At 33.1% G+C, this 25129-nt stretch overlaps 1 protein-coding gene across 2 annotated transcripts in view; it reads left to right on the top strand.

The window, feature by feature from the left end:
* The window catches only part of FUT9 (fucosyltransferase 9), a 187677-nt gene extending 178138 nt beyond the window's left edge, over positions 1 to 9539 (top strand). For both annotated transcript variants that reach the window (XM_079147134.1, XM_079147135.1), the window contains exon 3: positions 1269 to 9539. In XM_079147134.1, coding sequence (XP_079003260.1) covers positions 1277 to 2356 — 1080 coding nt within the window. In that variant the 5' untranslated portion in view covers positions 1269 to 1276 and the 3' untranslated portion in view covers positions 2357 to 9539. The remainder of the gene's footprint in view (positions 1 to 1268) is intronic.
* Positions 9540 to 25129: the final 15590 nt, after the last annotated feature.

The following is a 25129-nucleotide window of genomic DNA, read 5'->3' as shown; positions in this document are numbered from 1 at the left end:
TTGCTGTGATGTCATGGACTCTTGCAGCAGCAAAAGCCACAGTGTGGCCTATTCAAAATGTCTCCCTTCCTCCACTCTTCACTGGCCAGTTGAGAATCAGAGAACATCTTTCAAATGTTCACTGTGCAATCTTTGGTTCAGCTAAGTTGTTTGCTTTTCTATTCTACAGGTGTTTCCATGTCAAATTTTTACATTGTGTTTCTCTCTGCATTCTCTGCCCCCGACGCATTGAACCAATGTGCTGCCACTGCCACCACCAGCTTTACACTTTCTTGCCCTTTGTTCAGTGCATCAGAATTTCTTGGTTTCTAAGAGTTTCTGAATTCCCTCTTCAACCTACCTGACTGTGAAGCAGTCCTCTTGCTGCTTAAATCCTAAACCCTGGATCAAATGGAAATCCAGTCCTCCTCTAATCCACTATCTTGAATCTCCCACACAAAGAAAACCTTTTAAATACCTTGATACTACATAAAAGAGATCGCTGTTCTAATGCCAATAGAGCATTTAGTTATTATAATCTGGTAGATTCTGGATCCACTAAAGAATTATTAATACGTATATGTACATAATTTTTCAAGAAAAAGATATAAGTAAAAATAAAAACAACAAAGTATTTCTAAGATAAAAAATAATGAAGGTATTATAAGGTTAAAAAATAAGATGTCAAGTCAAGGGTTGTCATTTAAAATCACATTACCATTCTAATGCATTTGTGAACAGCAAAGATAAACTTGCATAGGCAAAAAAAAAAAAAAAAATCATCACTTTTTCCTTTTAAAAGTCCAGTTTCCTATTGCATTCCATCTGAACTAAAAAGTTATATTATAATCTCAACATGGTAGCAAATAAGTGACTCTATCAAGTGATAAATGTTCACAAATATGAGGGAGTATCAAAATATTAAAAATTTTAGTCATGGCTTTCATGATGACAGTCTATATTGTACCAGTTTTCTACAAGCAAGTAAAAATAGAACAGATAGGGGTGACACTGAAGAAAATGTAACTCGGTTTGAAGATACGCTGATATATTTAGAACAAATTATGATTCATTACTTGTAGAGAAGAGTTTCTGGAAAACTTCTGTTTAAAATTAATTTCTTTGCTTAAATGAAAGCTTTTTCTCTGAATGGTTTGATAACACTGAAAAGGAAAAGCAGTTGATTTTGTGATTATTTTATAATGTACCACCTCTTTCTCTTCAATCATTTTTATAAGTACCTCTTTTATCCTTGCATTAACCCTCCCCTATCTTTCTCTGTTCCACAGAAAAAATTATGACATCAACATCCAAAGGAATTCTCCGCCCATTTTTAATTGTCTGCATTATCTTGGGCTGCTTCATGGCATGTCTGCTTATTTACATCAAGCCCACCAACAGCTGGATTTTCAGTCCAATGGAGTCTGCCAGCTCAGTGCTAAAAATGAAAAATTTCTTCTCCACCAAAACTGATTATTTTAATGAAACTACTATTCTGGTGTGGGTGTGGCCATTTGGGCAAACCTTTGACCTTACATCCTGCCAAGCAATGTTCAACATCCAAGGATGTCATCTCACAACAGACCGTTCACTGTACAACAAATCTCATGCAGTCCTGATACATCACCGAGACATCAGTTGGGATCTGACTAATTTACCTCAGCAGGCTAGACCACCCTTCCAGAAATGGATTTGGATGAATTTGGAATCACCAACTCATACTCCCCAGAAGAGTGGTATTGAGCATTTGTTCAACCTGACTCTAACATACCGTCGTGACTCAGATATCCAAGTGCCTTATGGCTTCTTGACGGTGAGCACAAACCCCTTCGTGTTTGAAGTGCCAAGCAAAGAGAAGTTGGTGTGTTGGGTTGTAAGTAACTGGAACCCTGAGCATGCCAGGGTCAAGTATTACAATGAGCTAAGCAAAAGTATTGAAATCCACACCTATGGGCAAGCATTTGGAGAATATGTGAATGATAAAAATTTGATTCCTACCATCTCTACTTGTAAATTTTATCTGTCTTTTGAAAACTCAATCCACAAAGATTACATCACAGAAAAGCTCTACAATGCTTTTTTGGCTGGCTCTGTACCTGTTGTTCTGGGACCATCTAGGGAAAACTATGAGAATTATATTCCAGCAGATTCATTCATTCATGTGGAAGATTATAACTCTCCCAGTGAGCTAGCAAAGTATCTGAAGGAAGTCGACAAAAACAATAAGTTATACCTTAGTTACTTTAACTGGAGGAAAGATTTCACTGTAAATCTTCCACGATTTTGGGAATCACATGCATGCTTGGCTTGTGATCACGTAAAAAGGCATCAAGAATACAAATCCGTTGGTAATTTAGAGAAATGGTTTTGGAATTAAAGTTTTTCCATCATCTGCATATTTAGTAAAATATTTTGATGAGATATCATCCAAATTTTGAGGATAAGAAGAAAAACAACACTGTTTTCATGTCACAACTTATTTTTATCACTTTCTCTTGGGTAACATGTATATTTTGATGAAGATTTTTAAGAGCTCAGCATTAGCTATCATTCCATTTGGTTTTAAATTATCTTGTATATACTTAATTATGTGCACTGAAAAAATAATTTATTCTTCACTATCATTTATAAACATTCTTTTTCATATTTTTGTAGTAGTCTATAATATGTTTATGATTTGATTATTCTTTTTACACTGATCAGCTCTTTAATCATTTTGGGAAATTAAGATGCACATCTTAAAATATGAAAGATTTTTCTAAATATTATAATCTCTAGTTCTAAGTTTGCATAATGTTAACAAAGGAAGAATGTACTATAATTGAATTATAACCTCTGTGACTTCAGAGTTGAACAAAGTATGTAACTGTCTATTTGATCAATGTTTACCTGTTTGGGGCATTTGTGAAAGAAAAATTATTCACATATTGAATAAGAAAGATTTGAAGCAGAACTGTTCTATTCAGGGAGCTGTTGGACCTCAATTTTATTTTCATTAAGTTGACTGACAAATGCAACCACCTGTTTTCATGATCTTAACTTAAAGTGCTCAAGAATTTTCAAATGTCAGATTTGTTGTGATTTTCAGTACCTGGGAAATAATCCTAATAACACTTAAGAAAATCTAGGATAGTGCTCTTCCCAATCCTAATAACACTTATTTTTAAAATATAGCAAGTAACAAAGAAACAGGTAGCTATAGATATATTGCACTCATAAATGGTACTATTCATGTTTAATTTTTAATTACTTATAAGTTTAAAATATTTTTCAGAAACCCAAATATTTAAAACAGTTTTATTTTACCATATGGACAAATAAACAAATATAACATTTGAAATATCTGTTCTATCACTTAAGAGAATCTAAATAAACTATCATCAATGTATGAAGTATAAGTGGGTAAATATAATAAAATGAGGATCTATAGGAAACACACATTGCTAACACAGAGTAGGATCTTTTTGCATATTTGTTAAATGAAGAAATAAATAGCATTGAAAGTTATGGGGAAATTTTTGTTTGTTTCAATGAAGTGACAGTTCTAGCCTAGTGGTACTAATTTATGGAGATAATGTTTTATATACCATTTTAGTAATTGTTCATACATAGCACATATGACTAGAATCTTCATGGTTTTCTAGAACCAACATAAACCTACTATGACACTAAATTTTTTGGAGAATTTATCACTGAACTTCCATCTGCCTATAGCATTTCTCCCCCATAGTGTTAGAGAAAGGAAGAGCTAGATATAAGCAGAAATAGTGGTTAAGAATAGTAAATGCTAAAGATTCTTCAAGGAAAGCATTCTACAAAGGAATATCCAGTGATTTTATTCCACTATAACCAAAAATCATAAAATGAATTAGATTATTCTGATGGCATCCACATTGATGTATTTGTGCCTTATTTTAGTAGTCTTTCTGCATGTTGGTATCAGCATTCAACCCCCAATTTTATACACCTGATAGAAAATAGAGACAAATTTCAATTCAGTAAGAAGGAAGTATGCCCAACAATCAAAACTGCTTTATGAAGAGAATGACTCTTCCTTGCATTGCAAGGATTTGAGCAAAGGAAGTTGCTTGCATTGAAGAGAGGATCTTTTCTTTCTCAGGTTTATTTCTTTAGCTACAAGTGAATAAATAGGTACTTGGTGTCAGGCAGTCCCCACATCACCACAGGAAGATGAAAAGGGTACTATTTGCCTTAAGGAACTCACAAGCAGAGAGACAAAGGAAAGTTTCCTTTCAATTCCAGCCTGAGTCTGTTTATGCACATACTACTCTCAACAGAGTTTATGTGGTTCACTGTTGAGTTAATGAAAAAAAAAAAAAAAAAAAAAAAAAAAAAAAAAAACAAAAAAACGCATTAGCAAAGTTTCCCAATTGTTTAGTAGCATGACATATTTCTCAGCTGAAGACTTTGTCTACTCATTTGGTTTCCTTTATGTTACCTCTTTTTTCCATGTAGTTCTCTTTATTATAAAAAAAAAAAACCCAGCATGTTTGCATGTATGACTTATTAGTCAAGACATCCACTTACATTTATTTTATTGTTAAAATAGTCAAATTTGTACGTGTACATTTATTTGTCATTTATAGTTATAGAGAAGAGGGATCTAAAGAAAATGCTAATACATTTAGAAAGTCCCAGCTTTCTCTGAAAGCTGAAAAGCTTTCAAGGTCACTTCAACCTGCCATTGCTAAAGTGAATGCTGATTATTTTAAGTACTTGAAACACGAGTGAAGTTGCCTCTACTGTTGACTAGGAAACTGAGCTCCTTCTTTTATTCTTTATATTTTATGACTATAATTATATGCTGATAATATGAACTAAGCCAAGACAATAAGTGTTTAACTGGTGCATCTGCATACGCAAACCCCTTACCAAGTCCCATAATAATAATTTTTTTTTAAATTTGAAGTGCCAAAATGAATGAAGCCTTCACTTGGGGATCCACTGATCTGTGAGTTTTCAGGCAGGATAAACTTATAGTAATGTTTATAAACCTATTTCTTCTTTTTATATGTGAACTAATTTGATCCAGAGATATTAGTTATTCAAGATAGGCACACGCACATGCACACACACACACACATACACAGAGGCATGTGAACGCGATCATAATTATGATCTTTGCACTCCCACCTTATCATAGAAGTATGTCTCAATGCCTATATATGTGAATGTCTGTTGGAATTGTTTAGGGACTACAGGATGGTATATTGTGTAAAAGAACTTCATTTTTTGAAGGTATACAGTAAATAAAAGATGAAACTTGCTAGCATTTCTTTCTGGTTTAAATATTTTAGGAATTGAGCTTTAATATATGAAAATGGGCTCTCATTGTATTTAAGTGAAATGCAACCATCAAAAGGTACATGATTCTCAACCACTCTTTAATAAATCCTGTGGATTACAATTCTTCCTAAGGATATCTCATGTAAAATACTTATTGATTCAACAAAATCGCCTTATGGATGGATAAAAAAACAAGTAATTTTGCCCAGTGATATATTATAGATATAAAAACAGAACAGGTCATTTAAAATGTTTTATTTCAAAATATCAAAAAGCTATTACCATCAATGGTCTGAATATTTAAGTATTAATTATTAAATATTTTATTAGTAAGAATATATAAAATTTATTTATTATGGGTTTTGCTAATAAGAATATATATTGAATTGTTCATATCATACAGTATTACACTGTGAGAGGGAAAAACTATGATAGTCACATATTTTATATCAGCCATAAATTTGACAATATGAAGTAGAAACAGAAAAATTATCTTTTTGGGAAACCAATATCAACTTAAAATTTTTATGTTTACTATAAAGTTCCTGATAATCCTATAATGTGCAGAAATGAAACTTCAAAATATTTCATATTATTTGAGGTAAAATGTCACAGAATATTTAGAAATTATTTACTGAGACTAAATTCTTGCCTCCAGTTGAAGATTAAATATGAAAATAATAGAAAAATTTTTGGCCTATCTCAAACTAGATTCCATGATTCTTAAGGCGATGGCCTGGAAAGTGATTTTGCATTAATTAATGTTTCCCAAACAAGTTTTAGGTCCTTCCATTATTACCTCATGCTTGATCATATCTTTGAGTTCCTTTAAACTCTGATCTCATTTAGGGGAACTTCCTGACAAATTATAATTAAGCTGTTAAATAAAACCTTTCAGAATCTAAAAGATTAGCATGGTGTGTATTACAGAGGAGGATCTCAACAAATACTTGTTGAATGAACAAATAAATATCATTCATGATCATAAAAATATTTTTAAAATTTAGTAACAGTACCAGTTTATTGGTACCGATTGTACTTCCTTTCTTACTACATTCTAAGACTCCAAAAGAAGTAACATTGCAAGAAATATTAAATAGGATTTGGAACTTGTAGCATTCTATTCAAATATTAATAACATACCAACTGTTTCTAATAGAAAAGAAAATGAGTATTTAAGAATATAAAATGCAAGCACTGTGAAGGGCAGATATTTATTACTGAACTACACAGGGAGAGAAATACAGTTTATTTCCTTCCTAACTCCCTAACTGCATTCTGTTGTATTACAAACATCAATCAATTAAGATGATTTTGTTTCTCCAGATGTCTCACATCCAAAGACTCTGTAGCATTTTGTAAGTGGGCAAGCTCCACTACTATCCAAATGACTCCTTCTCTGTTATTCATATTAAATGCATCCATATTCATAAGAACTTTATAAAAAAACATTTAACAGAACCTAAATGAAAGATAGTCTGCTAAATCATAAATATGAATAATGCTACTCTGGGTTCAACTAATTGCAATTTTGAGGAAGCCACTTAACCTCTCTGGACCTTTTTGTTTGTATGGTTCTGTCTAGCATTATTGCTCTCTAATCTAAGATCTAAACTGATTTATGCACGAATTTGAAAATGAAATTTTGATGACCATCTGAAAATAATTTTTGGACCTAAACATTCCTAAGAGACTTCCTTCTTATTTCTCTGTATAAGCAGTTAAAGCATGAAACTGATTGTTTAAATTAATATGTGGAAAAAAAACCATAATTTTGCTTCTTTACTGGAGTGTGGAATATAGCAAGTGCTCACACTTAACTAAACTTCCTCCTTTATCTTCTTCCTCCCTGTAATTACCTACCCAGGTCTTTTGTAACTCGCTATTCACTGAAAACTTAATTGTTTGAAGAAAACCAACCATATGCTGGGATTTATTTTAAAATATTTTGGGTTCATACCAAGTATCAGTACCAATACCCAAATTCTTATTATAATAATCTAAAGTATTTATTGATGCACAAAATTTGTCCTCTCAATGACAATAATATAGTATAATTTGAGTTAGCTTACTTACTTTTGTTAACTCACAATTAATATATGTTCATGCATTTGATTTTCTTTGAAAATACTTCAATTTAAAAAGAACCTCTGTCCAGTGTCTGTTGCCTTCTGTCAGTATTACTCAAAGCATGGTTCCTAGGTCTTCTGACTTAGTGTCACCAGAGGTGACTACTAGCAATACTGATTTACTGATTCTTGGGCCCTATAGGCCCACACAGTTGGAACCTCTTCAAATAAGTAGTGGGGAAACAAAAAACATGTTATTAATACATTTCCTAAATTATCCTGTGCCTACTATATAGTTACTGAACCATCTTACCTATCATAAACCAGTCATTCTCAAACACACATATATGTCTTAAGAACTTCCTGGATCAGCTGCATATGAATCATTTAAAATATTATTTATAATACACACTTTTTGATACTCTGGGTAAGAGATGGGACCTGGTATCTGTACTTTAAAAATATATCCAGTTCTGCTGAGCTGGCAGTTTTAAGGACTGCATTCTACATCCAGAACATTCTTTATGTCTAATAATTCATGCATGAGCATGGAACACATCAACTAATTCTGTGATCTGGGGCAGGTTATTTACAGTTTCCAGACATCCTTCCAAATTGTGAGTGGCTGATAACAGTAGTTCTTAAACCTGGATGCATACCAAAATCATCTGGAGAGTCTTTAAAATTGCTAGAGCTCAAGCAGCATCTCTAGAGATCAGATGGAATTGGTTTGAGGAAGACCTAGAAGGCAGTGTTGTAAGGAAGCCATAGGTAATACTGACGGTGGGGGTCACCTTTGGGAGCCATTACTCTATTCATGGGCAGTTCTCAGCCTGGAGGGTTTGTTAAGAAAGGAAAAAAAAATACACACACACACACACACACACACACACACACACACATCCTTCTCTTTTTGGGTTTCTAACAGCATGTTTATATTTTACAACACAAAATACTGGACTGGACAATTACTATGACTCTTTGAAGGTACCAAATCTCTTGATTCTGTGATCTCCTTATCCATTGCTTATATTTAAGAGACTGGGTTCCAAAGTCCTTAATTGATAGATAGAAAGAAAAATTGCAATTAGGGTATGACAATGAGTTAGAGCATACAGATTTTTGATGAACACAGATTTAGAATTGCATCATGGTTTTGCCATTCTCTAGCTATGTGCAAGTTATTCGAATTGTCTTAGTCTCAGATTTTGCATCTGTAAAGTGGAGGTAGCATACTCTTGATGTGTTCTTTGTAAAACAGATGAAATTATTTTTGAATGATTAGATATTATTTTTATTATTATTATTGATTATTATTGATACAACCCAGGACCTTGTTCATGCTAGGCAAGCACTCTATCACTGATCTGAATCACCAGGTCTATCATCTTTCATTTTTATTTTTATAAAAGATAATTGTGAGGAATCCAAAACTATATCCTCAGTTTCAGTGCTAAACTCTAAAGATGTTAAGCAGGCAACTTATAAGAAAGACTGAAAATTGAGCCAAAGGAATATCTTCAGAAAGGAAACATAGTGTGGAAGCATTTATTCACGTATTCTATAATTAATAAGTAATGGAAGGGTGTGAGGCTGGCAGCAGTAGTGAATAGGCATTATTTGCATTACTAAACACATACACCATTTCTTAAAACAATCAGAACTCAAGCAGGCCTAATTTTCCCACACTGTTTTCAGCAATCAGTAAATTAACAGTCAAACTTTTTATTAATTGGTATAGCTGAAGTCATAGAATAGAATAGTAGGAAAATTCTTGGCAATCATTTTCTGGTAAAGAAATAGGCCTAATCTGGTCTAAATTTCCTATGTACGTATATGAATATACCACAGTGAATCTCACTATCAAGTATATACATAAGACACTAATTTTAAAAAAAATTATAAGTTAATAGCAGAAAGATCTCTAGATTAGTAGGAAAGAGAAACAATGGGGACTGAATTAGAAAAATTATATTCCATGCTTTATAATTATGTCAAAATGAATTTTATTGTCATGTATAACTAAAGTGAAATAATAAAAAAAATTTGAAAAGAAATAGGCCTTAGAAATATCCAACAACTTGTCTTCATTTCAGCTGTCCACAGACATGTAAATAAATAATGATCAATAGAAAAGTGAATCAAGTCTCCATCTACTTTTCCTAAAGTTAATAAAGACAAAAAGCCCCTGTGCACAGTGGTGCACACCTGTAATCCTAGCAGCTGGGGAGGTTGAGGCAGGAGGATCGACGTTCAAAGCCAGCCTCAGCAATTAAGCAAAGCCCTAAGCAACTCAGTGAGATCCTGTCTAGATAAAATATAAAAAAGGGCTGGGGATGTGACTGTGTTTAAGCAATCCGGGGTTCAATTCCTAGTACAAAAAGAAAAGAAGTCAAAAGAGCCAAAATTTACTTTTAAACTCTAAAAGTATAAATTCCATAAACATGATTGTATTTGTTTAGTGTTGCAGAAATAAAATAGTTCTTAGCCAGATTGTGATTAAGACTACTCTAATTGATAATTGCGTAATAAATAGAGTTTCAACATGAAAAATCTCAACCTTTCATGTGCACAATTTTTAAGTTGAACTAGGCTAAAACTAAAAGGTTGACTTAAAAAACTTTTTTAATTTAATAAATGAAAAAATGAATAACATTCAAAATAGTATTTTACATAATTCCTAATTGTGTTTCTCTAAAGAACAACAGAAATGTTTACTATTTCTGTCATAATGTTAGAAAAGTTCAAAAATTGAATTTTTAAAAAGTCTCTGGCAAACAAATATTTTGATTTAATTATGAATGTAAAGCATATTAAATTAGAGCTTGCTGGAATTTCTTTGTGAAAGACAAATGCGAGTGAATTTTATCTGAAAAGTAGTAAGGGTGATATCTACAGGATGAAATTGTAGAGGTATATTAAGTGTGGTAGCTTTTCTATCTGTGGCTCTATTCTGTTTTGATTAATGAGAGTGCAAGAGATAGAAAAGCAGGCTTAGCAGAAATGGTACCCAAAGACTCAATTAACAACCCAGGACTATTCATTATATAAGAAATATGTGCTGCCAGACTTACAACAGGGCATCCCAGATCTCACGCTGGCCTCATTAGACACCTCAGTCTCCCAGTCGAGATAAGACTAAAGATGCCATCTTTATTCAACTTGAGATTGCCAAAGGAGAGTTCCTTTGTGGTGGGGTACAGGACACCAGGGACTTATAATGAGACCACAACTCTCACACAGTTTCTTCTTCAAGAGCCCTGAGCAAATCAAGAATATCGGATTTAATATCTGTATAAACTTGAAGCAGTCTGTGTTTTAGAAAACAAATGATTTAGCAAAAAAAAAAAAAAAAAAAAATATATATATATATATATATGCTTTATTTAAAAATAAAGAACAAAAATTATACATTACACCAGGAGTTTACTTAGAAAAAAAGAAAACATATTTCAGCTTATAGATGATCTACAGTCAAATCAATGAGTGCTCTGGAAGGCAGGATACACTAAATGCCATTAAAAAAAAGATAGGAAAAAAGTAGTGAAAATATTGATGAATTTTATCCTTAAATAAAAATTTAAGTCTTTAGAACTATTATCATGATGGCAGCCCTCAAAAATGATGTTAATTCATATGCTTTCTCTCTTTTAAGTGTTATTTGGAAGGAGTAAGAGACAATGGAGTAATGTTGACAATATAAAAAATAAGATTTCTGTAGAGTCCCTAGGATTAAACCATGTGTGAGATAATGGTAAGAAGTAATATTTGCTTGCAGAAATGCAACTGACCAAAATTGTTGAATGAAATTATTAATTATCTTCACTGTAATAATGTGGTTTATTCTTAATCTAAAACAACATGTGAATATAGGAAAATAGAAAAAGTAGAGTCAACAAGTCTATATCTAAAATTAGGTTCACAAAGCTTCAGAAAGGAGAAAAGTGTCAACAAGAAACAACAAAAATTGTAATGAACTAAGGATCTGAGACAAGTTCTAGTTTTCATAATCTATTGTGTAATTTCTGAGCAACAGATTTTTCAGCAGTATACCAAGAGAGATGAATTGTCCGATAGAATCACCTGAGAGCTCTTCATAAAGTTTTATTAATTGGAAATCCTGGTTTGATTATACGGGCTGCTACATATTCTTCTAGACTTTTCCTTCCTTCTGCTCCCTTCCGTGTGGCCATGTCACTGTTCTGCAGGAGATGAGAAACGGTGGACTGAATTTCACAGCTAATTTCTCACTGATCTTTTATTAGAGTGTTGCTGAGGAAGAAAGCTGCAATGAAGCTCTGCGAATGAAGAGTGGGAACTTTGCAGGCTTCCTCTTGAGTTCATGCCCTCAAGATCACACATACAGATGCACATATGCCCATATCTTTTATCAGTAGTTCAAGTGTGACTTTGAATTAAAGGACTTACTTACACTCAAGTAATAAAGGTCAGAATGACCATGGTGGAACAAAATGTGCCAATACTACCCCCTATGTGAATTGTAAGGGTCAGTTATCCATAAACAATTTGGATTGTAATTGTATGTTTCATTAATGTAATTTTGCACTATTGTATTGTCATATACAAAAAAACTCTTAAAAAATACCCTGAAACCTAATGCCAAATGTACAGTTTATAGGTTCCTGTTATTTCTGATAAGAATTTAATTGCATTATGCTAATAGTTGTTTAATGCCATTAACTTTCTGTGGGTGTATCATTGTGATGCAGATGTGATAGGGTTGTTGTAAGCACACTAATTAGTCATCTGAATTTTTATAGATAAAATCATACATTGATCAGATATCACTTTTGTACTTATTTTTTTGTAGAGTATTTTTCCACACTTGAAAAAACATGTTTATTTTATATCAAACATCAACTTTTCTTTAAAATCTTATTTTAGTAGCCAATGCATGTTTGAAATAAGATGTTAAATATTATATGACAATATTAAGATTGTGTTTGTATTAGGTAAAATATATAAGCATGCAATTGGTGAATCATGCATCTTTGGGATGGGGGATTTACACTGCCAACTCACACACAGGCTTCGTTTCAATCTGTGTGCATGATTCACATCCTTTCAAGTCCTTCTGAAACATTCAGTAAAATGAAAATGTTATTCTTAGTGATAATGAGCCAATAGACAATGCTGCTTTGGCTTCTTTTTTTTTTTCCTAACTTTACATCATATCATGCAAATTTTCCCAAAAAGTTTCTTCCTGGACTTATTGGCAATAAAATTGAACAAATAAAATCATTTATTGGTAAATAATACGATTTATAACACAGAAACAGTATTATAAAGCATGAAGATGTTAAAAAATTATTTTTACCAGTTTCATTCTATGAACAAAATATTCTGGCAGCTTTGTCTATAATCAAGAATGGTGTATTTTTAAAAATGTTTTTATTTTACACTGCCAAAATCAGTACTACTGCCAAGAGGGAAAAGTGTTTAAGGTGAGGTTTGCACAATACTAATTAGGGCAATAACATAAAACAGCAGGCAGTATAGAGAGCCAATCGGTGTAATTGGCAGGGGATAAAAATGGTGACCCTAGCTTTTTTTCTTAATAACTTGAGTGATTTTTAAAATGTATAAAGAATATGAATTTTGGCTATGGCAACATACCTTTACATGCTAATAATTGATAGTAGTCTTTGAAAATTACAAGGATCATTCCATTAAAAGAAGGGCTCGGGTTGTGGCTCAGTGGAAGAGCACTTGCCTAGCATGTGTGAGGCACTGGGTTTGATTCTCAGCACCACATATAAAGAAATAAAATAGAGTCCGTCAACAACTAAAAAACATTTTTATAAAAAGAAGGGTGTTTTAGGTTGTGTGTGTGTGTGTGTTAATTTGACTGTTTTTTAGAAAACATGCTTGTGCTTTTGGAAGGTCTTAATTTCAAATGGGAACTATGTGTAGGCCAACCACCCCTTCCCCAGATGAAATTAGTCATTGATCATAGTATGTCAAGGCTAAAACATAGCTTTTGGTAATTTAAAACACCAAGATAAGCATTTACACTGTTGGAAGGTAATTTCATTGCTAGGTTATTAAAACAGTGGGATCCTATTTATACATTTATTTATTTATTTATTTATAGAAGATTGGTTCCTTTGAGTTCAATTTTAAAAGCTTCAGTGAAGTTAATATAATGGTAAGAAAGGTTGATTCTAGCTACTATTCCAAGTGAAAATCATGTCATTGAAACTTGCTGTATCCTTGGAGTAAAGCATTAATTCAAATAATGAGCTGCCAGTCCTAGCAATGTGAAGGCCAACTACACCATCCGAGCTGTTGTGAGTGACATTCAGCAACATTGATCTGGGCTCTTAGTTTGATACCACATCACTTCCTTCATTGACTCATCCTGTAAATAACCACTTTATGGCAGCTAAGCACTTGTTTTAATAAGCCATGAAAGGCAAGATGCCATAGGAAATCTGTATATTTTGCTACTTGGAGAAATTGTGCTTTCCACAAATTAAACTAGAGATGCCATTTGAAAGTTCCTTCATTTACAAATGACATCCCAGTATAGATTCCTGCTCACTGATGTCTTTCTGGGCTTATAAATATATGGTGTGACTGCTATAATTTTGTGAAATTTTGGTTAGCACTAAATAGTGACTACTGCAATGTGTGCTGATACCAAGGCTGAAATAGTCATTTAAAAGAATTTGAGCCTGTTGTGTGTAAGAAAAAAAATATCTTTCTTTAGTCATATTTCCTATATTCATTGTAAGTACCTCATTGACTTAGCACTTGGATGTGTAAATAATGTTTTATTCAGGCCTAATGAATTCCTGTAATGTGAATATTTAAAATAAAAGACTTCAATTTAAATGAATAATAGTTAGTACTGGTTATTTATCATGCTTAAATTCAAAATCATTCACTTGAGAAGATTCATTTTCACTTACATGTATATCTGGTTCCCTGGATATATTGAATTAAAAATTTAAAAGTAAATAAATACATTTTTTACATTATGCATTCATTATAGATGCTAAGTCAAAAAAAAAAAAAAAAAAAGGAACAGCCAATGTACACAAGTCAACTGTTTTACACTAATTTTTTTCCTTAATCTTGCATTATTTTACTGGATTCAGGGTTACAGTTAGACCCATTAGTAAGTGGGCTTGTGGAATAGAAGAATCTCTTCATTTTGCCTTGATCCCAGTTTTGAAGTCATCTCACCCACCTTGCTTTCTCTATTTTCTGACATTCCACATACACTCCTGATTTCTCTTATTCAGGGCTACAAACCAACAGTAAGAGAAGATCCTAAGTATGGACTTCTTCCTTCAACCATCTATCTTTATCTTCTAACTGGCAACTGTCATCTAACTCCAGATCCATAAATCTGCAAAAAGGGCATTTCATCACCTAATTTCCCCCTCATCCTTCATTCAATTAATAGCACTATTATAAATTATGTTGCATAAGTACAAAATCTTAGAAATTATTTCACTGTTGTGACTGAAAAACGGGACAGGAACAATTCTAGAAAAGTTTATTTGGGGTTCACAGTTTCAGAGGTCTCAGTCCATAGATGACCTACTCCATTCCTCAGGATCCAAAGTGAGGAGGCAGAACATCAAGATGGAAGAGCATGACAGAGAAAAGCAGTTCAGAATGTGGTAACAAGGAAGAAGAAAGAGCTCTGCTCATCAGGGGCAAAATATATACCCCAATGCACAACCAGGTGATATACCTCCTCCAGCCACACCCTACCTGCCTACACTTACCACCCAGTTAAACCCTATCAGCAGATTAACCCACTCTTTAGGTTAAGGTTCTCATAATCCAATCATTTCACTTCTAAACTTTCTTGCATTGTTTCACATATGAATTTGGGGGGACACCTCATACGGAACCTGTAACAGTTTGATTTGATTTATATTGCAGTATGATGTAAAGTCACTGAAAATTTATGAGCAAATGTGCAATTTGTACAAAGTCTCAAAATACAACCTTATAATACTCCAAATCATTAAAAAATGTAAACTAGCATCATAATGTTTTATCCACCCTCATGGCCAGTTCCAATGTGTGTTAATGAATAGTACGTTTCTTTTGCTGAAGAGAAGCAGTGTGATGTAGCAGCTCTGTGTCTGTGTGCCAGGCTGGACAGCTGGCATATATACTCCCAGTTCCAACTGTGCAGCCTAGGGAGAGTTTTTCTTCTTATCAATTTCTTTGTATAGGAAGCAGGAATAATACCAATATGTTGTTATAGAATTATTATGAAAACTGAGTTGGTCTGGTGGCAGGGAAAGGCAGCTCAGTGGTAGAGCACTTGCCTAGCATGTGTGAAGCCCTAACTTTCATCAGCAGAACTGGAAGAAGAAAAAATTAAACGAATTACTACACATGAAAAATTTACAACAGTACCAGACACAGCGCCCAATACCTTAACTATTATTTTAAAACACAACGCAAACATTTCCCCAGTGCATCTTTTCTTTAGTTCCTCTAGTCACTATTAAAACATCTTTTAAAAATAAATTGTTTTATAAACACTTGGTCCTCTAATAATTGCTTTGTTCTTTAATAGACAGAGAAGGATGTTTTCATCACATAGTCCCTAGAGACAGGAAGAATACTAAATTTTATAACTTACACTCAGTGAGTTGTCAGGTACTTGAAACAAACAAAATGCATGTAGAACAGACCCTGCTTTGGGAATTACCATATCTAAAATAAGCTGGTGATACTGGTAACTCAGGAGTCATCTTACTGCCAACAGTATATCATCTTTTTCTGAGAATAGACCTGGATTGGTAAGAACTGAAACCCGTTTTCCAGACAGGGGGTTGGGGTTGTGCCCTCCTATCTTACAAAGTAAAAAAGACTTTTAAAAAAATTGGAATACCTTTAATAATAGATATATTGCCAAAACTTAACCAGGAAAATAAGTCTAATTTCCAGAAACTAGAAGAACATAAATCCCCACAGTACAAAATCTAGTTAAAGAGAAAAAATAAAATTGTTGGCGGTTCAGTGTCTCCCTGGGATTGCGAGATTATGCCATAATGTAAAACATTAAGCCCCAAAACTAAAGGAAAAAAAACTCAGAATGCTAATTACTCAACCATCAGTAACTCAAGTTGAAAAACTGTTTTATAGTCCATGAATTTAAAAGCATAAGAAAATATTTGAATGACCATTTAGCCATCTAATAAATTGTTGAACATATGTTATTTATTTTATTAAAGGCCATGTTTGCAAATGATCATTCAAACTGAAAGCTGCATCAAATGGTGTCCCTTAAATCTATGTCCCAAATTAGTCTAGTGAGGAACACTCATTCTTTGTGCTATTTATTAATAAAAAAGCAGGTCAGTGGTCAAAAACATTTGAAAGCATTTTGCAAGTATTCCTTTTTCAGAGATTTGCAATGCACTTTCATGTGTTAAAGTCCCCAAGATTTCCTTCAATAAGGGTTCATTTTTATTTAACCCAACATGTCTTCAATATATTTTATCACAAAAACTGTTCTTCTGTAGTGGCAATTTAATTCTAGGAGCGTAGTATTCTAAGTAACACTCTTTTAAATCTTCTGCTCTAAGGCTATTTGTTTATGCTCTAATATAACCCAGGTTCGATATCATTAAGATATTTGAGACTGTCCCTTTTGAATATCAGCATATTCTATGGGATTGTGAAGCACCCTAGTCTGGTCTAGACCCAAGAAGTCAGAGTAATTCTGGATTCACATTCTATGCCCATTCTGGAAATCCACAGTCCTCTCAAGGGGAAACATCTGCAAGCTATATAGTTGGGATATCCAATCTGCTTCAGGATTTCTGGCCTAAACACTAAATTAAGATGAAGCCAAAATGATAGTAATAACTACATTTGTTTTTTGTCAAAGCACCTTAACCCATTCAAATTCCTCCTTATACTAAAGAATAGAACTCTTGCACTAGTACATTATATGAAATGGTCAAGGAAATTAAAAGCAGGTGGCTGGGATCCCATTCATCTAAGAGAAGCTCATGAAGACCAGACATGGATTCTTTAGAGATCAGGATCTAGAAGATGTCAGGAACTCTGGAGGAGACTGAAGAAAGGAAACCTCAGAAACTCAGTCATTAGAATGGAGTTCCAAGATGAGATAACCTTAGAGTCTATGCAGAGCTCCTTAACAGACCTGGCTTCTATTTAGACAAGTCTCTAAGCTTGTAAATGATACTCTAGAAATTCCTAGATAGTAAAGGAAGTCCAGAAACCCTGAATTTTCTAACATCCCTTAGACAGACAAACTGGCCAAGTACAGTAATTTATTTTTTCTGTTTGTAAAGATGCTTCCAAGACAGAAATTTATTCCAGTAAAGCTACAGAAAAATGTTGGAGTGGTTTTGAAAACTACATTGTCATCAACTAATTTCAGATGAAATCTTTCTTAAAGAAATACAATGTTCTTAACTGCTTACTCAGGGGGAAGAATTAGCTCTGCTAGAGGTACATTTTCATCCAAGTAGTCATGTAATAGTTATATAGAAAAGTATTTATCAAAAGAAAAATGATGTGCAATATTTACCAAAGTATTTTTCTTCAAAATTTAACAAGGAATTTTTAATCTCTGTACTAAACAAGCTTTAGGATATATATTTTGGAAAGATGTTTCACTTCTAACCAAACAAGACCAATAAAATAAAAAAGATAATTGTTTTTCATACACCCAGATCAGGAAAACAAACAACTTCAATACAATGATCATTTTAACATGAAATCACTCCAAATTATGTCTGTTCTGTGTCTTCGTGTATATGTGTATGAATCAGTTTAGAAAGTAGAATAATACAGTATAGTTCCAATTTCTCAACCCAGCCTTTATAAATTGAATTTTCACATTTAAATTGAGGATTTCTACAACTTATAAGGTGGCCATGCAAATCAATTTTCTAAAATGGCCAATAGCAAACAAACTATATCTTCAATCAGATCTAGAAATGAAAATGTTAATGTACTCTCAGCTAGTATTTTACTAAACTATAGGATCATTGTTTAGATTTTCCAGTCAATTAAGTCAAACTAAGAGAATTTTCAATAAGTTTGAAATACAAAATTCTCTAATTGTGTCAATCTGGACCCTCAATAGTTATTTAATAAAAAAAATATGCATTTGAGAAGTAAGAGCAGAGACTGACTCTATGTTATAGTATATATTTCAGCTATTTTATGCAGAGAATATTGTATAATTTTTATGACTAATCAGCTATGGATTTTTAAATACTAGATAATTTCATAAATAGTATCCTCTAGTCACTTAATTTGATGGTAAAGTCATTTCTGGTTTGGCCTCAATTTGTGTAATTTTCTTAATTCATAAATTCACCTTAAAGTTCTAATATTTAGTTCATTTCAATCAGCAAAAAATTTCTAATCAAATCCTTATAAGCCTTATCATTGACTTGTTTATTAATTAAATTTTAAGGTAAAATAAAAATTCATCATTTCATTAAAATAGATGAAGCACATTAATAATCTCTGTAACATTAACTTTGCTATTAAATCTATTTTCTTTCCAGGTACAGTGGCACACAGCCTCTAATCCCAGCAGCTCAAGAGGTGAGACAAGAGGAACAAAGTTCAAAGCTAGCCTCAGCAACTTAGCAAATCCCTAAGCAATTAAGCCAGACCCTGTATCAAAATAAAAAATAATAAAGGAACTGGGATTTTGACTCAGTGGTTAAGTGCCCCTGGGTTCAATCCCCAATACAAAAAACAAATCTGTTTTCTGATTTCCAGCTTTTAAATATAAAGCACAAGTGTGTCATGCTTTCTAAGGCTGTAAGATTTGTGCATGTGTGTGTGTATGTGTGCTGCAACTGAACCCAGGGACACTTAACCACTGAACCACATCCTCAGTACTTTTGGATTTTGAGAGAGTCTTGCTAAATTGCTAAGGCTGACCTTGGATTTGTGACCCTCCTCCATCAGCCTCCTAGGCTAACTAGGATTGTAGTTACTAGAATTGTAATCCACTAACTAGGATTGTAGGTCTGTGTCAGCAGATATTTTGCTTTTTAGAAGAGGCATGTTTCTAAGGCTCTAAGTAATAGGTAGGAGGGTTTTTTTGGTTTGTTCGTTTTTTTGGTTTTGGTTCTGAATTTGGATTTTTGTTTGTTTGTTTTGAGACAGACTCCTATGTTACTCAAGCCAATATAAAATTCCTGGGCTCCAGTGATCCTTCCACCTCAGCCTTCCCAAGGAACAGGGACTATAGATATATGCTGCTACTCCTATCTGAAGTGTAAAGATTTTTTAAAGCTAATAATCATTTGTTCACTTTGAGTTAAAATAAATCTCAAGGCAATACATTTATTGATCTCTACTTTCAAAATTTAAGAACTTGAGGATTTACCAAAGTCTTGAATTCAATCAAATTTATGATTGAAGTATTTCAGGATAAATAATAAGATAAATCAGCATGAGATAAAATAAACTGATAAGATAAATTGTCATATGGCTTAGAGAATTCAAGATGCCAGGCCTCTTGAGAGTTCTAGACCAAGAACAGGGAGGCCTGCAGGAAACTCTGCAGTGTCAGGATGCAGATATGAATTAAGAAACTGTCAATATCTGCACATGTGTTCTAATATGTGAACTAAATTTCTGTGTTCCTCTGTATGGGTCCATAGTTGTGGTTTTTTTGGGAAAGATCCTTTTCCCAACTTCGTGCTTCATTCTTTCCTCTGAATATGTAGGATTATTGTGTTTCTCAGCATGCATGGAGGAAGAGGATAGCCCCTGGATTCTGGGTGAACAACTCAGATCCAGCCACATACAAGCATTACCCTTTTTCCTGCGTAGGCCAGCTATCCTTTCTGTGGGTGAGTACTCAAAGGTTAGAAGTAATTGAGCTGAGAAAACTTACCCCCAATGACTATGTCCAAACCTCTGTAACAGTGGTCTCAAAGTTTGCATCCTGCAATAATTCCAATAGTTCTGACCCCAAAATAAATTTTGTGGTCAAATATAAATGATTACCATAGTAAATAGTAGTGAAGATTTTCAATGAGACACACAATATTCTAAGTTCTTCACATGTATTCTTTTATTTAATCCTCACAACACCCTTCTGTCCTACTATTATCTCCATTTTACCAACCAAAATATTGGGAAAGTTAACCAACAGTTAAAAAAATGTAGGGTTGAAATTTCTGGCTGGAGGTCCTCAATGTTCAACCACTAAACTCTAGTTTAGAAAACACCGGTTGAAATGAAGTTGAACCAGTGACTGATTAATTGATTCTGCTACAGGATTTATTACTCCCTTTTATGTGTTGTTATGAATTACAAATTTACCAGAGTACAATATACCATAGTTTCTTAAACTTTTAAAATTATCATTGCTTTTAAATTTTCATGGACTACCTAAAGTCAGCAAGAGGACATTATTTGGAAAATATTGCTCTAATTTTATTTTGATTCTGGGTTAATAAAATAATGCTAAGAAACAATTGAGTCATAAGGAAACTGAAGAAAAATCAGAAAAAATATATTTATTTTCTGCCTGCAATTTTACATTTGTACATTCCCTCTGAAATTCGTATTGATTCATAAGTTTATAGTATTTGGAGGTGCCATGAGCAAGGCAACTAGGATTAAATAAATTCATCAGGTGTAGTCTTTATGATGGAACTTGTGGCTGCAAAGAGGAGGAATAGAAACCTAATTTGACCCAGATTTACTTTACCTTGCCATATGATGTCCTTCCCCATGTTATAATGTAGCAAAAAGACCTTCACAAGATGTGGACTAGAGGTCAGCGCCATGCTCTTGAACTTTCAACTTCCTGTGAGTTAATAAGACCTTCATTCTAAATTTCCCAGTCTCAGGTATTCAGTAATAGCAACAGAATGCAATCTAGGGTACCAGTTTGATTTCAATTAGTTACAGAGTTCCTCTAATATATCCTAAAATTAATGTGTTACTCAACAAAGGTAGATAAAATCAAATTTTGTGCATGCAAATTCCTTAAGTTATTCAAAAAATCAATAGTAAAGAAAGAAAACAGCTCATTCTCAAACAAATAAATGGTGGCAAAAGTTAACTAGTCCATGTCTGGGGCATAATTCTCCAAGAATTTGTAGCTCAAAGAAATAGTAACTTAGGAAAGTATAATTTAGTTAAATTCTTTGGTAATAAATTTGTAATTAAGTCAAAATAGAAACTAAGGAAGCAGTTTCTTTCTAGAAGTACTTAATGAAAGATAATCAGTACTCCTCTCACAAAACAGCAATTTACTCATCCAATAACATTTTTAAATTGTTTTATTTGTTCTAATTAGTTATACATGACAGTAGAATGCATTTTGAAACATCATACATAAATGGAGTATAACATCTCATTCTTCTGGTTGTATGTGATATAGAATTACACCAGACATATAATCATATATACACACAGAGTAATAATGTTCAATTCATTCTACTATCCCTCTTACCTCTGTATCCCCACCCCTCCCTTCACTCCCCTCTGTCTAACCCAAAGTACTTCTATTCTTCCCCAGTGCCACCCCCTAGTCTTTGGTTCTTTGGGATTGGCTTATTTTCTTTAGCATAATATTCTCCTGTTCCATCCATTTGCCAGCAAATGCCATTATTTCATTCTTCTTTAAGGTTGAGTAATATTCCACTGTGTATATATATCACAGTTTGTTTACCCATTCATCTGTCGAAGGGCACCAAGGTTGGTTCCACAGTTTAGTTAGTTTGAATTGTGCTGCTATAAACATTGATGTGACTGTGTCACCGTAACATGCTGATTTTAAGTCCTTTGGGTACAAACTGAAAAGTGAGATAACTTAGACACCAGAACAGAGACCCCACGCCTAATAAAAGAAAAAGTAGGCCCAAATCTTCACAATGCTAGTTTGGGTACTGACTTTCTTGACAAAACACCTAAAGGACAAGAAGCAAAATCAAGAATCAATAAATGGGATGGAATCAAACTAAAAAATGTATTCACAGCAAAGGAAACAATCAATAATGTGAAAAGAAAGCCCACAGCATGGGAAAAAATGTTTACCATGTGCCTCTGATTAAGCATTCATCTCCCAGGATATATAAAGAACTCAAAAAACTTAACACCAAAAAATCCCCAAATAACCCAATCAATAAATGGGCTAAGGATCTGATAGACACTTCACAGAAGAAGAAATACAGTTGATCAGCAAATTGATGAAATAATATAAAACATCTCTAGCAATTAGAGAAATGCCAATCAAACCTACACTGAGGTTTCACCTCACTCTAGTCAGAGTAGCAATTATCAAAAATACAAGCAACAATAAATGTTGGTGAGGATGTGGGGGGAAAGGTACACTCATATATTGCTGGTAGGGCTGCAAAATGGTGCAACTACTATGGAAAGTAGTATGGAGAGTCCTTGGAAAACTTCGAATGGAATACAATAACATTTTCACAGTGCTTACTGAAAACAGGAAACTGCCTGGCATTTTTAGAAAACAATAGGTGAATAAGAGACAAATCTGTCCTTGCACACCTTTCATGATTTATCCTCAAATAGACAACTCAGACACTCAGGAAAGAACCCACAATCAGAGGAGGAAAATGAGATTATGCAGGGACTCCAGAAAGGACATGGCATTTAAACTGGTCAGGTGTTCAGACAGGAAATAAGTAAGTAACGAGTAAATTCTAAGAAAAATGTACATCATGACTTAAGTATAGGATGGAAGTACAGAGAAGAAGAAAAAAAATCCAGTTTCATGGTGGCCTAGTTATCTGAGAATGGAAGAATAAGCAGTGAGATGGAGGGTCAGGGGAAGCCAAGGGTTTTCCCACAGTACAGCCCACCAAACAGGAGGTGTAATGTGATGGTCATGAGCATAGGCTGCAGAACCAGAAAAATACTGCCCTGCATCCAGCAGCCATGATTCCCAACCAGGGGAATTTTGCTCTCCAGGGATCATTTGGCAAATTCTGGAGACAATTTCATTCTTATAATTACAATAAGGTGATATTTAATACTTAATATAATTTAAAAGATTTAGAGTAACACTGAATTTAACATTTAAGGCTAACATTATAGCTACAACACATTGCCCAAACTTTTAAAAGGGAAAATATTATGGCCTACATTGCTGAAATCAATACTCTGTTTCAAGAAATACTCTTCTACTGAACATATCTAAAATGCAGGAAGAGTAAAAATGATCATATTTTTGAAAATCATTAAATGGATTGATTGTAAAGAATTTTAAATGTGAAGAATATGAATCCAATGATTCTAACATGACAATTAAGAAAGTTTTGCTCTGAGGAATTATCACATCATAAATTTGTTACCACCAAAAGCCGAGCAGCTATTGTTTTTTTTAATGTATTTTAAACATCATTATAAGTCTCGAGTGACAAAAATCAACCCCTAGGACCAATTAAGAATGTAATTCTTCTAACCTTCCCTATCTGATTTGGAATCCAAAAAGTCACATCCCAGTAACAAGAGGAATAAAAGAACTGCCTTCATTCAGACTGCACCTGGATCATCTGAGTACCCACAGTCTACTTTCAAGCTATGCAGGCTGATGGTGAACTCAGAGACCTAAAAGAAGCAATAAAAATCTTTAAAGGAAGATAAACCATCCTAAGCGGCCAATTATTTACATAAATAATCTTCCTGATACAATATTCATTACACAAAAGTAAACTGGCAAATGAGACTAATCGTGGATGAAAAGCAAGTAAAACCATTTCTGAAAAGCCAACAGAAAAAGATACAAAGACCTCTGAGTTAAATCTTGATAAATCTTGACTAGACTGATCATAGAAAAAGAGAAGACATAAATTACCAACACCAGAAATGAGATAGTTACATGATTACAGATTTAAGAGCTAGTAAAAGGTTAATGAGGGAATATTATGAACAACTCTATGCCAATAAATTTAACAACTTAGACAAAATGGACAAATTCCTTGAAAGGCACAAACTATAAAGCTTACTTAAAAAAAAAAAAAGGAATAACTCAATATTTATTTCAAAACTTGAATTTGTAGTTTAAAATCTTCCTACCAAGAAATTTAAAATTTTCCTACCAAGACTTAGATAGCTTACTGGCAAATACTTTCAATTTCTTTCAGAAATTGAAGAAGATATATTCATTGTCTTGATTGCAAGAAGGTTCACAAGTGTGCATGTAAGTTAAAATTTATGAAATTCACACTGTAAATATATGTCAATTATACCTCAGTAAATTGCTTAGAAAGATTTTTTAAAATTATGTCCCCAGTAAATACGTACTGGGCAATTCCTATAGGAAAATGTCAAGCATTTTGTAATAAAATTAAATTACACCAATACTGAAATATTATTTTGTACTTCTCACCAATTTTGAAAATAGAAAGATCAAATAAATGCTAACCAAGTTGTGGTGAGACTACTGAATTTACTAATTTCTTGTGGAATTAGCTATTTTTTCACCAATATGAAAAACAATATGGTAATATATCATGTGTATATACACAAAAATAAATATATCTATATTATTTGTATGTGTGCATATATATCTGTGTGCAAATATATATATATATATGCACATCAGCTATGAGAAATGGTTTAGCACTCCTTTTTCCAATAAAATTGTTTCTATAAGCAATTTAATACTAAATAAAAGTTATCTGGATCAAGATGTTTACTTCTTTATGTATAACTGAAATAAAATGGAAACAATTCAAATACTAAATATGAGGAGTGATTTCATAAATCATGTTGAAACTCTTTTT

This window comes from Sciurus vulgaris, assembly GCF_902686455.1.
Source record: "Sciurus vulgaris genome assembly, chromosome: 7".
Classification (NCBI taxonomy): domain Eukaryota; kingdom Metazoa; phylum Chordata; class Mammalia; order Rodentia; family Sciuridae; genus Sciurus; species Sciurus vulgaris.
This window is presented reverse-complemented; position numbering and strand designations above follow the sequence as displayed.